Below are 15,129 nucleotides of genomic sequence, written 5' to 3' on the forward strand. Positions count from 1 at the left end.
CTATCCTTGTCCCAAGGTATCCTGGTGACAACACTTGGCAAGCTGTTGCTTGGCACTTCTGCTCCTTCCAGCCCCAGACCCAGCCCCAGCCCCAGCCCCAGCCCCAGCCCCAGCCCCAGGCCCAGCCCCGGGCCCTGGACCCCGGGCCCAGCCCCAGGCCCAGGCCCAGGCCCAGCCCCAGGCCCAGCCCCAGGCCCAGGCCCAGCCCCAGGCCCAGCCCCAGCCCCAGGCCCAGGCCCAGCCCCAGCCCCAGCCCCAGCCCCAGCCCCAGCCCCCTCCCTCCTCTGGGAGAGCAGCTATTTTCTTTCTCCTGACCCAGGAGTGGACTCAGTCTAGTGCTTACATGGCACACACTAGTCTTCCTGCCAAATGCACCTCCCGCCCCTGGAAACTTGTAACTAAGTCCCTGGCAGCCTGAGGTGAAGGATTTGGGGATGACTGAGACTGAACTTGTTAGCCAGAGTTGCCCTGCAATGGCAGAGGGGTGCAGTGGGGGCTCTGGGAATTCTGAAGCAAGAACATAAGACAGGCTGGCTGCGAAGTACTCAGGAAAGGCTCATGTTTGCACCAAGCCCAGAGGACTGTGCTCAGCTACAGGGAAATGCAGGACAAGGGGCTGTCAAAACAAACCCAGAAGGGAACAGAAAGCCTGGCCAGAAGAAGGAAAAAAAACAGTCAACTGATTCACCAGGTTGCTGAGCATCAGCATGGAGACAGGGTCCACCTGAAACAAGTAGCTGGGACAGTCCGGGGGTAGCTGAGAGGCAGCGGGAGGGGTGCAGCTGGCTGGACCAGGGTGAGCACCAGCACTCCAGCCAAGGGACACTGAGAGGGGGCTAGAACAGGACAGGCTGTGAGCTGTGCTGACCACCCGAAACCAGGGTGGAGAAGGGAAAGGGCCACCAAGAGGCCCAAGGGACTGGGGGAAGAAGGGAAGGGCAGAGCGATGAGGGACCTGGTGAGAACAGATGGCCACACCGTTTTTTGGTCTTTCAGAGTATGTCCTACAGGATCAGAAGGTCCCTGAGGAGAGCTGAAAACATAGACACTGTATGACAGTCCCCTGATTTTAAGACTCTTAAACCAAGAAGGAACGGGACTGTCTTACTCTTCATGGTAATTGGCACCCAGTACACAGTACACACTCAATAGGCTTGCTGACTATACTCAGAAACAATACCCACTGAAAAAAAGAACTTTTCAAAAAAAGCAGGGACTGATGTATATAGTGCTTGAAGACAGATGGAGGGAAGGGAGAAAAAAAGGAAGGATGGGTGGGAGAAAGAAAAAAAAAAAAGACAACCAAAAGAGAAAGCATACCCAGTTCCAGATTCACACTCTCGGCCACAGGGGCCAGGCAAGGGGCAAGTGAGCATCACCTGTGGGGAAAAAAGCACCAGAGGCCCAAGTCCCACACTCACCTGAAAGACCACTCTGGACTTCTCCAGCAGGTAGGTCCTCATGTTAGCCCCAATGATGTGGTACCTTTTGTCAAAGCCAATCTGGATATACTTTCCGAAACGGCTGCTGTTATCATTGCGAGTGGTTTTGGCATTTCCGATGGCCTGTGGAGGACAGACAGAGGTGTGCTCAGCAGGGGGCTCTACTGAGGCCAGGTCGCAGTGCTTGTGGCAGCTTCCCCCCTCCACTCTCACCCTTCCCTTCCTTAGAGGACCTCCTGCTACTGGAATGGCAGTGCCTCACACCAAAGCAGAAGCAACTATATTTTCCAGCTGGCTCCCCTCACTCTTAAAGGCTGGTCAGTGACAGTGAAGAGTCTATTGGTGAGTTCTTTAATGGGGAACTAACAACGGGAAAGGTGCACTGCCACCGTCCTTCCCCGTCTGGGGGTGAGAGTGTTGTGCAGACACCCACCACAGGGAGATGATAAATTGTTCCTATGTGTCAACAACTTTATTGTAAAATGATAAAAAAAAACATTCCATTGTTAATGAGCAGGCAATGAATATTCAATGAATGAAATGAGTAAATCCTCACGCAATATGGTGGGTAGACAGGTTCTTGAAATCTGTTGCGAAGCACAGTTATGTATAATGGAAGCAGAGACTTGAATAAGGTATTTCTTTTTTTTAAAAAAAATTTTTTTAATATTTATTTTATTTATTCCCTTTTGTTGCCCTTATTGTTTTATTGTTGTAGCTATTATTGTTGTTGTCGTTGTTGGATAGGACAGAGAGAAATGGAGAGAGGAGGGGAAGACAGAGAGGAGGAGAGAAAGATAGACACCTGCAGACCTGCTTCACCGCCTGTGAAGCGACTCCCCTGCAGGTGGGGAGCCGGGGTTCGAACTGGGATCCTTATGCCGGTCCTTGTGCTTTGTGCCACCTGCGCTTAACCTGCTGCGCTACAGCCCGACTCCCTTGAATAAGGTATTTCTGTTGAGCATCAGACAATGGTTTTTCTTCACCAGTGTTATAATTAACCACTGAGGATCTGCTAACAGAGCAACTGAAAAGGCAAATCACTACTGCTGAAAAAGCCGATTTCTATCCACCATTCATGGAAATGTCCCAGGAAGTTCTGACAAGAAAAACTGTCACCATTCTTACTTTTGAGACAAGTAAAGTGAAGCTGAGTTATACATCCATCCACTCAGAGAAACCTAAGCCTATCTCTGCACTAAGGAGCTGCTTAGCCAGGAGGAAGACTCCTGCCTAAACAGCTGAAGACGTATCCTTCTCACTTCACTGGGCTGCTTTGAGAAATGGAGAAAGGTACCTACAAGAACTTCAACAGCACATAATGGTGCCCACAAAGAGGCGAGGCTGGTCATCATGACTATTCCATCCACATGCTCCATAGTTCAGATATGAAGACTCCTAACTCTTGTGTATGGACTTCTCTGTCTTTGAAAACTCTTGAGCTTTTCCTCATTGCCACTGACTTGGGAAACAATGTGGTGCATTAAGGAAGTAGGTCCTGGGGTCATAGGTGATACAAACTCAGGTTCTGATCTTCACTGAAGCCCAACAAAAGGGAAGATGTAAGTATTGCAACTTACCTATTTTTATTGTCACAAGACTTCACTGCTCTAAGATGAACTTTTCAGACAGAGATATGGGGGGGGGGGGTTTACAATGCAGTAGTAAACCTTCCTCTAGTGCCATGAGGACTGAGGCTGAGACCAGGGTCATGTGTATGACAAAACAGACACATTCCCAGGTGAGCTATTCTCACTGACCCTAAGTAGTAAGACTTAGGAAAATGGTCAAGTAATATAAAGCAGGAATGTTAGAACAATCTCATATGACCTATATGACCAATAAGCCTAAATATTCCACTTCAAAGTGATCAGAGAAAGGCAGACTATAAATAGTAACTGTGATAATATGAAATGATGAAGATGAGGAGAAAGAATCTAGTATACTGTTAGTTCAGGTGTAAGCTGGAAGAATCCTTCTAAAGAATTGGCATATTTAGTTAAAAAAAAAAGACAGAGAGAGAATATATATACCTAACAATACAGCAAGTCTATTTCTAGATACTTCCTAGAGAAACTCACAAAGTCTACAAAATACATGGACATAAAGTTCAGTGTAGTGATAAAGAAAATCTCAAGTGTTTACCAATGGGAAGAACATCCATAAAGTATGTTATACCTCATGCCATGGGGTACTTTCAAGCTATTGAAATAAGGAAAACCAGAGCATGATTCATGAAAAAGATGTTTTAAAACCTGTTGAGTGAAAAGCAAAGTGCAAAATGTTTGACGGAGCAGTATACCACTTACAAATGACATCACAGAAAAACCTTTGTTTATATACGCACAGATATGTAGTAAGCCAAAAATGAATTAGAGTAATTTTAGGTAAGTTGAGATTACACAGTACCAAGGCGGGCTGGATGGTGGGGCACCTGGCTGAGTGCACATGTTACAATGTGCAAGGACCCAAGTTTGAGCCCTCCATCCCCACCTTCAGAGGGGAAAGCTTTGTGAGTGGTGAAGCAGTGCTGCAGGTATCTCTCTTTCTCTCTCCCTCTCTACCTCCCCCTACCCTATCAATTTCTTGCTGTCTCTATCCAATAAATAAAGATAATAAAATATAGTAACAAGGTACAAGTAATACAGAAGCACAAAGAAAGGAGCAAGCAGCAATGCCTAATAGACAGGAAGAATAGACAGGGAAAAAGAGTAGGATTCGCTTCACAAAAACAGTGCAGGCAAAGGGGGGGGCATGTGAGCTAAAGTGCCAGCATGGAGGGGCCTAAGTATGCAGAAACAGAGGAAACAGGTGCTGACGACGTCAGTGAGGTGTGCTGCGGGCAGTTTCTGTCTGAGCAGCTTAATAGTTGTAGGCTGTGTTGTTTTTTTAATTAACAAAAGTTAATTGCAAATACTGGATAATGTCACTTACAGGTGGGACTTAAACAAGGACAGCAAGGGAAAATACAAAGTGAAACTTGGATGGGCTGAGGTGTATTGTACCAAAGCAAAGGAGTCTGAGGAAGGAAGGGAAGGGAGCTTTGGGATGTTGGTGCATGGTGATGAAAAAGGACCTAAGTTGGGGGTGAGAGCATCCTGCAGACACCCATCACAGGGCGATGAGACTGCACCCATGTATCAACAGCTGTTCTGTAAACCATTAACCCCCTAGTAAAATGATAAAACAAAATAAATAAGGGGGGGAAGGGAGTCAACTGTGAACATTACATAGTAACTGGTCTCCATTTCATCCATTTTGTTTCCATGCTCCTATTCCTCTCCCTTTTCCCCATGAAGCACTGACATACCAGTAACCCCAAGATGTCCTGTGAGTGCCCCAGCTTAGACTTGGGTTCTGTCCCTGCTCTAACAGTCTCTTGATTACCACTGTCCTCCTCATCAGCGCAGACTGGAGAACAAACTGCTTCTGGGCTGATGAAAAGCTCTTACCCAGAAAGGAGTCAGAGAACTCTGGAGCTGACAATAAATAATCCCCAGCCAGCCAGCCAGCCCCAGCCCAGCCTCCCATCGCGTTTAATTCAAACAGCTGCCACTCAGCACAACCCACTGGGGATCCTCCCCCTCCAGTTATCCTCTTCCTCCCACTCTCCCCATGAGGCAGCTGTGGTTGCTGGGCCATGGAAATAATGAAATGATAGTATGCCCCTAACTGATTACTGTTGGTATGCATGAGACCCCTTCTGTTTTATTTGGTTTAAATCCCCCCTGCTTAACACTATTCTATTTACATAACCACTTCATTCTATTTACATAACCGCTGTTAAAAAGCACCACCCTCCCTCCAGGGCATTAGTGGTCAGTGATAGAATTCTCACCAGCTCCACCCCCTCTCCTTGTCACACCCTGATCCTCTCCTTGTCACACTCTGATTTTCACCAGTCACTTTTCTCTCCACCCTCTCTGCGTCACATCCTGTTCACACCCTACTTGGGAAGTATATATAAAGACAACATTGTTCGTTTTAGTTCGTTGTTAGTTTAGTCTAGCTTGGTATAGATTGCGCTGCGTCCTGCATGAAAAAAGAGATACCGTGTACAACCCAGCCATGAGTCCCGGGTCATCTGTCTCCCGTCAATGAAGCTCAGCCCGACAGATTACCTGCTCACAAGGTGCCATCCTTCCCCAGGACAGAGGCAGAGGAAATCAGTAATCACTGTCCCCTGATTAAGACATGTCTGGTATAGGTTCAACCCTAGGAGGAGCCACAAAGTCAACTGGACTTCCTGACATGAGGGCCTATTAGACTCTGAACCTGGAAAAAAGTCATGTTTGGGCAGAGTCATGTTTGAACTGACTGCAATTCTCTTTTGTTCCTCATGATACAGTATTTCTCTGACATGTAATAATGACAGCTCAAGGGACAGCTCCCAAGATGACAAAACTCTCTGACAGAATGAACTCTTAGGACTTACACTTTCTAAGGAATCTTTGTGCAAGGGAGAAATGTAATGTCTTGAGCCCAACCTACTGCAGTCTTTATTTTTCATGGCATCATGTATCATTTCTCATCATCTAGAGCTTAACAACCAAATTCACCATGTGCATTTTGGGGTATGAATTGGACAGCACCCTATTGTCCATTATTCAACTCAAGCCATGATGATACAGACAATACCAGAATATTTTAGATGACTGACTGCCATTTAAAAAGCATGTCCTAAAGTGGGGGCACAAATTGATACCTGCATACCAAAGTACTTAGTAGCATCATTCACAGACATCGAGAGGTGGAAACAACCCAAGTGAACATCAATAGAACAATGGATTAACAAAATGTGTAGCCACAGACAACCCCACCAGTGTGTCCTGGAGCCCCGCTTCCCCAGAGCCCCACCCCACTAGGGAAAGAGAGAGGCAGGCTGGGAGTATGCATTGACCTGTCAACACCCATGTTCAGGGGGGAAGCAATTACAGAAGCCAGACCTTCCACTTTCTGCATCCCACAATGACCTTGGGTCCATACTCCCAGAGGGTTAAAAAATAGGAAAGCTATCAAGGGAGGGGATGGGAGATGGAGTTCTAGTGGTGGGAAATGTATGGAGTTGTACCCCTCTTATCCTATGGTTTTGTCAGTGTTTCCTTTTTATAAATAAAATCAGTCAATCAATCAATAAATAAAAATAATAAAATTATCCAAACAGAAAAATGAGCAAAATTTTGTAACTATGCTAAGTGAAATGAGCCAGACAGAAAAGGACAGGTGCTGGAAGATTCCACTTGTAAGCAGTTCCCAGAAGATGCATATTCAGACAGTGAATGGAGTGGTAGTTACCAGGGACCCAGGGAGAGGAGAATGGGGAGTTAGTGCTTAATGAGTATAGAGTTTCTACCTGGGCTAGTTAAAAAGTTCTAGAAATGGATGTTTTCAGTGTGAATACAGTTACAGAATTAGATATTTTAAGTAGTTAAGGTACATTTGTAAGTTTTATCACAAGAAAATAAAATTAAAGAAAATCCCCTTTGTTTTTTGTTTGTTTTGTCATTGGTGTGAGTCTGCACTGACATTTTCAGAAAGGAAGAAAGAGACAAAGAAAAGAAGACACCACAGCACTGAAGCTTCCTCAAACAGGGGCTGGGCTTGAACTTGGATTATGGCAAAACAGGTGTACTATCCAGGAAAGTTACTTTGCAGGCCCTCTCCTGCACCTCATATGCATTCAATAATGCAGTGATCGGTCTTCATTAAATTCCCAACCTGACTAACAATGACTTCATTCAGTCACCAGCTGTCAAGCAGGTCTCTACTCTTCTGTTTTACCTAGAATAATTTTTTACTTTTTCTAAATAGGAAGTAGTCTGTACACCTTGGAGTTTTTTTTTCCTAATTAGTGGGGCTTTATCATTCCAGACCAAATTTTTTGGACACACACACACACACACACACGGAGAGAAAGAGAGAGAGAGCGAGAGAGATCACAGCACCAAAGCTCCCTTCCATTGTGGTGAGGGCCAGGCTCAAACCTGGGTCACATGTATGACAAAGCAGGGGCACTATCAAATGAGCTATCTTGTCAGACTGCCTTTGAAATCTTATTGCCTAAAGAGACAAACTGAATTTTGAAACTCAGACAAAGGTGAAGTAGAAATTGTGGCTTTATTCTCCTTTGAGAAATGCGTAGAAAGTGTTGGTTCAACTGCTTCAGTTTAGATGTAAAGAATGGCCCAAAGGAGGCCAGCAGCCAAAGTCCATGATCACCTTGTGAACTGGGATCATGTGGTGCAAACATCTAACCTGAGAGGCCACCAGTTACATTGATGGGGGGCGGGGAGCGCTAAATAATGGTAAGAGCATCTACTGGCATGTCTTCAGCCAGTTCAGATAGTTCATTATATTTAATGATATGGAGACAAGGCTTATTAACTACAACATTCAGTGAAAAAGCTGGAAATAAACATATCAAAATGTAGGAGGATTGTGAGCAGGATACAGGCTTATAGAGGATGATTTCCTTCTATTCTTCCCTATTTTCTAGTGAGTCCTTCTTATCTTTCTAATAGGTCAATGGTGTCAGAGTACGGTCCCCAGACCAGTGACATCAGCACCAGCAGGGCATTTCTAAGAAATAGAAATTTCTGGCTGAGGAGCTGAGAATGGGTGGGTGGTAGCGGCAAGGTGGTGGGTGGTAACCAGCATTCTGTGTGCTTTCACAAATGCTCCAGGGAGATTCAGATGCACATTCATGTTTAAAAACCACTGTGGAAGAATAAAAGCTACCTTTTTTTTTTATCTGGTAAAAATTGCCTGTAAGTGTATGCACCATTGCCCAGTCTATGTAAGAACAGATAGTAAAACTTGCTTTCTTGGAATTCTTGGTAAATACATTGAGTCCTATTTCTCAGCTTATAAAAGTTTCCAGACAATGCAACTCTGTGAGCAGAATATTTTCCCCTAAGTAAATCTATGAAACATGACACAGAAAATTATTCCTCTGCTTGGTAAAAGAGGAGGAAGAGAGGGGCCTGGGAATGTTCAGACAGGTTCCTGTTCCATCCAGTTCTGAGAAATAAGAAATATCAACCACTACTTTATGTCCTTAACTGATGGAGTTCAGAGCTGTACAGAGAAACTTGCTGCTATCCTGGCAACTTTCTGCCTCACTAGAATTTCTCAATAAAATAGAGGACAGACCTGCAAGCTAGCACACCTGGATTGTGTGCCTGCTTTGTTATGCACAGGATCCAGGTTCCATCCCAGCCATCCCTCACCATACAGGCTTGGTTGCTGTGGTGTCTCTCCCTCTCTGGGAAAAAAAACTGGTGACTCATAGAGGTGAAGTACTGGTGATAACAATGACAAAAAAAAAAAATTAAAACAATTAAATAAAGGATCTGCCCTGGGTTGGGAGGGGGCCACGCCTAACAGGCAATAATGATGCAGTCTCAGTTTCGAAGGCAGGAAGTCAAAGCTAGCCTAGGGCTACTGTGGCCTTTTAGTCAAAACCAAGTTTCTATATAGGAGAAGCAAAAGAAAAGAATAGTTTTGACCTTCCAACATGATTTGCTAGAGCCAGATCTAACTTTCAGGAAACCTCTTTGACCCTGTGTTTGCACTGAGTGCTGAGTCCTAGGGTGGGGGGTTGGGTAGCAGGGTAAGAATACAGGCAGAACATGCCCACACCCATCCACACCATTAGTAACCGCTCTCTAAGGTTCTTGAACAGATTGTCATTACATAGTTTTTTACCTTACTTCACCCTAGGGAAAAGATATACAAATAATTGGGAGGGAAAATTTTCCCTGTACTTGCTCCTGTCCACCAGGAGAATCAGCCTCCCCACTTGATGGGTCTTTGAAGCATCAGGTGGTTTGATGGAGCAATGGTTTGCTGTCATGGAAGGTGGCAGGGGAGGGTACAGCAGCAGAGGGGGGCGGTGGGGAAGGACTGTCTTGACAGTATTCAGCAGAGTCAAGGGACATGGAGGACAGGAAGGGGACAGCCAATACCAGGGACCTGAAGTGTGTGTGTGTCTGCCCTCCGAGTCTGTGGTCTCTGGGAACTTTCCTGACAACGGACAATGGGCTTGAGGGGAGAGGTACGAATGCTGCCCACTTGTGCTATTCATGGCCAAGGAGTCCTGTGATTAGCCACACAAGGCTGGCAGCCTATGGTCCCATTGCCAGAGGAAGGAACTCCTGCCAGGAAGGCCAAAGACACTTGAAAGGCTTTACCTCCATGATGGGACTGGACGCCAGCACCTTCTCTTCAATGTTGGTGTCACTGGCTGAGCCACCCACCGTGGCAAAGTAGCGCATGGCATACTTGGCTGACACAGTCTTGCCGGCTCCAGACTCCCCACTGACAATGATGGACTGGTTCTTCTCATCCCTGGAAGGGAAAAGGTGCTGATCAGTCAGTGTTGGCTGTGGGAAGCCTTTGCCAGACATCCAGAAGTCCTTCTAGCAGGGGGCTGGGCCCCACCAGGAATACACTCCTTCTCTAGGAAGAAATGAGAACAATGGCATCAAAACAGTCGAGATCTAAAAGTGGGGGAAAAGAAGAGGGGTTCTCAGCAGGGCTTGTCCCCTTTCTTCACAGCCTGTGGCTGAGGGTGGGTGGTGGGGATGCAGCTAGATTGCTGCTCTCCATGTTCTGTTTGACCCAGCACTCCTGAGCGGAGACCGATATGCACCTAGGCCTGCATGCAGACACACACACACACACACACACACAAACACCCAGACATCACTGCACATGTACACACACAGGCAGTGTGTCCAGAGCATGTGTCAGTGCACCTGAATGCACACCTTTGTGTAGGTGCCTATGAACATGATGTATGTGTGTGTGCATGTGCCACTTTGTGTACACACGTATACACAGCCACACCTACACAGATACGCTCACATTCATTTGGCACAAGTCCAGCTAATGCTGCTAAGTTACACTTCCTTTATGTAGAAGGACCCTCTCTTGCATTTAAGTCTAGCATGCCAGCAGACAGTTTAGAACCATCTTGCTCATATAGATAAATCACAAAGGCCAGGAGAGTTACTATCAGTTTCCCAGAAATTACATAAAATGGCTATCAATTACAGTAAAAGAATTTCAGTCAGACTAAATGAAAAGTGGAAAGAAGATATTCTACATCAGATAAAAACACATCTCTATTCATCCCCTCAAAACAGGGAGTAGAAAAGACAGCCAAGCCAAGGTCTGCAAGGATATAGATGTTCAAGCAGGGGGGTGGGAACAGAAGTCTGGGCCACCACTTTGGGAAATGGGCTGCTTGCCAGGGTTGCATAAGTCAGTGACCTCCATGTCCCAAGTCTGCCAGGAGGACAGGTGGCTGGTTTGCCACAGTTTTCACTCAGTATTTACCGGTGGGCCAGAAGCAACAGAAAGACCAACCAGTCCCCTCCATTTTCAGGTGGGAACCAAGGCTGGGCTGGAGCACAGATCTCCTGGCACTAGGCCATCACACCTAACAACCAGGCCCTGAGGCTTCCAGGGCAGAACTTGCTACAGAAGAAAACTCAGAGAAGCTGCTGTCGGCTGCCAGCCCTCTCCCTTACTATCCACCATCTTAGATAGACTTCCCTTATCAGCACAGAGGAGTGAATGCTGACCTTACTTCTGATTTGGGCCAACAGCCAGGAAGCTGGGAAGGCAGTTTGGTTGATACTGATCTCAGAAAGAGATGGACAGTAAAGCGAGAACTAGGCTGGATGGGAAGCATCAGCAGAGAGTTGCATGCAGGAGCTGGGTTGAAGGAAACTTGACCTTCAGTTGCTCTTCAAGGACAGCAAAGAGCTACGTGATGGTGGCTGCCAAACCATCCTCAGGTGGAGACGGACCAGAGTGAGCACTTGTGGTTAGTGGACACATGAGAGGGTGAAGCCAAAGAAAGCAGATCTTGCAGATCGGTTGTACAACCAATTACTTCAAGACACATATAGAATGCTACCTAGTGCTTTGAGGGAGGAATTATAAAAGGCATTTCTGGGGTTCCTTGTAGTTCCAGGTAACAGAACTACCAGCAGAGTATTTCTCCCTTCCCCATCACAAGGACATTTCTATGTTGAAAGCCGGCTGTTAAAGATGCCTGTGCACACACACTCGCTTTTCTTTTTTTTTCCTATGATTTTTTTTTATTATTTATTATTTTATTTTATTTATTTTTTAATTTTTTTTTATACAATAGTTTATACATGCATAACATTCCCCAGATTCCCATTTAACAATACAACCCCCACTATGTCATTCATCATCTTCCATGGACCTGTATTCTCCCCACCCACCCACCCACCCCAGAGTCTTTTACTTTGGTGTAATACTCCAATTCCATTTCAGGTTCGACTTGTGTTTTCTTTTCTATGATTTCTATTTTATTATCATTCTTGTGTCAGGACCAGGGCCTCATTACTCTGGGCCAACATTTTTTTCACACAGAGAGATGGGGGGGGGAGAGGAAGATACCACGGCACTAAAGTTTCCCCTAGTGCCATGAAGGAGGGGAGGGGGCCTGAACCTGGGTCACACACATAGCAAAGCAGACACCCTTTCAAAACTACTATCTTGCCCACCCTAAAAGACTTACTTCTATATAAGGAGGAAGGGAGAGGTCAGAGCCGTACTAGGCTCTAGTATACACAGTGCCAGAGAATGAACTTGGGGTTTCAGGCATGCAAGCCTGTGATAGCTTCCCAGGCCCTCATTTCTTATTATAATCTTATATGATATTCACTGGACCTTGAGCTTATGACAGGTGTCATCTTTCCACCTGGCAGCTTCAAAATCAGTTCCTCTGAGAATTATGCCCAAAGCATAACCACGCTGGCAACCAGGTGAAACAAGCTGCACTTGACCTCTCTGAAGCAGGATGAAGATACCATTCAACCTCCCCATACCAATCCTATGCTAAATATGAATAGATATGGGCCCCGGGATAGAGGTGGTAAGTTTTTAAATGTATTTATATATTTTCTTTAAGCTTGGGAGCTACTCTCTGCCCTAGTTCAGCTTTTTAGTTCTATTCTCAACTCAGACATAAATATTGTCTTCAAAGATAGTATTTTCAGTTCACCTGCAGGTTAGCTATCAAGCTCAAGCAAAACTTACCAGTCATATGCCCGTAAGAACATACCTAAAATTGACTTCCTAGCTTCATTTCACCCTAAAATCCCTATTTCTATCTCCTCTATTCCTACTTTATGGTTCCTGTTCATTAAACATTTTGTCCTGCTTTATGTATTACTGCATTCTAGCCACCACATTACAGATTCTACTGTGATTACATCCTGAACTCCCTGGGCAGACAACTTCACCAATGTGCCCCCAAAACCTCACCTCTCCAGAGCTCTACCCCACTAGGGAAAGATAGAAACAGGATGGGGGTATAGACTGAGATGTCAACTGCCATGTCTAGCAAAGAAGTAATTATAGAAGCCAGACCTTCTACCTTCTGCACTCCATAAAGAATTTTGGTCCATACTTTCAGAGGGCTAAGTGTTAGGGACCTGGAGAGAGAAGAGAGAGGGAAAAAAAGGAGCAGGTATGACTTAGATAGGAAGAGAAGGCAGGACCATAGAAAAAAAGGGACAACTCTCTATATAAATAATTATAGTCAATGCATATCTGATCTTGGAAAAACCAATACAGTTTCCAGTGGAGGGAATGGAGACACAGAACTCTGGTAGTAGGAATGGTGTGGAATTATATCCATTATCTTATAATTTTATAAATCAGTGTTACATCATGAATAAAAATAGAAATCCCCCAGTACCTGCGCCAAGTAGAAGCTATGGTGGTGGAAGCCACATGCACAAATTGTGAATTTTGCTCAAGGTCTGTATGTTTGATCTGACAGATTTTTTTAAAAAAAAATATTTATTTATTCCTTTTTGTTGCCCTTGTTTTTTTATTGTTGTTGTAGTTATTGTTGTTGTTGATGCCACTGTTGTTGAATAGGATAGAGAGAAATGGAGAGAGGAGGGGAAGACAGAGAGGGGGAGAGAAAGATAAGACACCTGCAGACCTGGCTTTATCGCCTGTAAAGCGACTTCCCTGCAGGTGGGGAGCCGGGGACTCGAACCGGGATCCTTACGCCATTCCTTGTGCTTTGAACCTGGTGTGCTTAACCCGCTGCGCTAACGCCCGACTCCCCTGACAGATCTTTTATAACAGTGGAGGAAACCTGATTATGACCATGCTTTAGCTACTTATCTGGCGGGAGAGTTAGGATGAATCAGAACCCTTGTACCTAAGTCAGGGTGACCACTTTGAAGCGCGTGAGCATAGCTGGGGGGTGGATTACAGTCCTAAAAGATTGGACCCAAATCATTCAGGGGAATCAAGCAAGTTAACCATCTTGTCCAAAGTCAGGCAGTGAATCTGCAGAGCAGTTGAGGCTCTAAGTCATTCTTATTTTTCATGCTCAAATTCTGGAGCTGTGTTCTTTTAAGTTGGAAACAAAGCTAGTAATGCACTGGACATAGTGGCAGGACTATTATACTTCAGCCCCTGAAGGGCAGTTGATAACCAGCTACAAAGGATTCATCTACTTTTGTTCTTGCGGCCGTGTCATAGACTAGGAACGAGAATGGTTGGTGCAGGAGAGCAACCATCTAGAATAGACAGGCACGGACTGAGGCTCAATCCCAGCAGAGAACCTTGTGGGATGGAATAGTAGCTGCAATCCAGTGACCTTCCCAAGGGTCCTAGGAGCCATATGCAGATGCCATGAGAAAATGGAGCAGATCGGTGGGAGTGTGGTGGAGGTAGGAAGTGTAAGTTCCTGCACGGCAATCAGGAATGGGATGGGAAGGAGATCCAGAGACACATCACCTTTGGGATGGACCTTTCACATTTTCCCCGACAGTGTCAAGATGCAAACTTCCCCATGTGTCCCTGGGAAATGACTGACAAGGCACAGCCTGCCCAGGAAAGGGGAGGGCTCACAGAGGCAGATGCATGTGGGGTACAAGCAGGTTGTTCCCAGGGCTGGTGGCCAGAGATTTAACTCACTGTATGGGGTGGTGACTGACGTGATAAAATGTCAGAAACTCAAAAGGAGGAGGAGGCAAGGCAGGAAACAAAAAAACTGGCAGGATGGGGCCGGGCAGTAGAGCAGTGGGTTAAGTGCACATGATGCAAAGCGCAAAGACCGGAGTAAGGGCCCCGGTTCAAGCCCCTGGTGCCCCACCTACATGGGGGTCGATTCACAGGTGGTGAAGCAGGTCTACAAGTGTCTATCTTTCTCTCACCTCTGTCTTCCCCTCTTCTCTCCATTTCTCTGTCCTATTCAACAATAACAAAAACAATAACCACAACAATGTTAAAACAAGGGCAACAAAAGGGGAAAAAAATAGCCTCCAGGAGCAGTGGATTCATAGTGCAGGCACTGAGCCCCAGCAATAACCCTGGAGGCAAAAAAAAAAAAAACAAAAAAACCTGGCATATGGAGGCAAACATTGGTGTTCTCATGAAAAGTGCACGTGCCAGGTCACATGATCACTAGATATTATCAGTTCCTTTGAGTTACTAAAGTCTTTACACTAGAGATTCTTAGACAGGAAGTAGAGACAGTGAGCATCAGTGAATGCTTTGTCAGGTGAATATTTTGTCCCTTCAGTGTTTTTTGGTTTCAAACAAACTTTTAAAAAAATTGGACACCAGATAGTGGTACACCTGGTTGAATGTACTTGTTACCATGTACAAGGACCTA

General features: G+C 45.5%; 1 protein-coding gene across 1 annotated transcript in view; it reads right to left on the minus strand.

Annotated features, from left to right (window-relative positions):
* Positions 1–15,129, minus strand: part of MYO5B (myosin VB) — a 195,103-nt gene that overhangs the window by 131,499 nt on the left and 48,475 nt on the right. Inside the window, exons 5-6 of the mRNA XM_060172332.1 lie at positions 9,635–9,791; positions 1,422–1,565 (exon numbers count right to left, since the gene is read on the minus strand). Coding sequence (XP_060028315.1) covers positions 1,422–1,565; positions 9,635–9,791 — 301 coding nt within the window. The remainder of the gene's footprint in view (positions 1–1,421; positions 1,566–9,634; positions 9,792–15,129) is intronic.

This window comes from Erinaceus europaeus, chromosome 15 (assembly GCF_950295315.1).
Source record: "Erinaceus europaeus chromosome 15, mEriEur2.1, whole genome shotgun sequence".
In the NCBI taxonomy this organism is placed as follows: Eukaryota; Metazoa; Chordata; class Mammalia; order Eulipotyphla; family Erinaceidae; genus Erinaceus; species Erinaceus europaeus.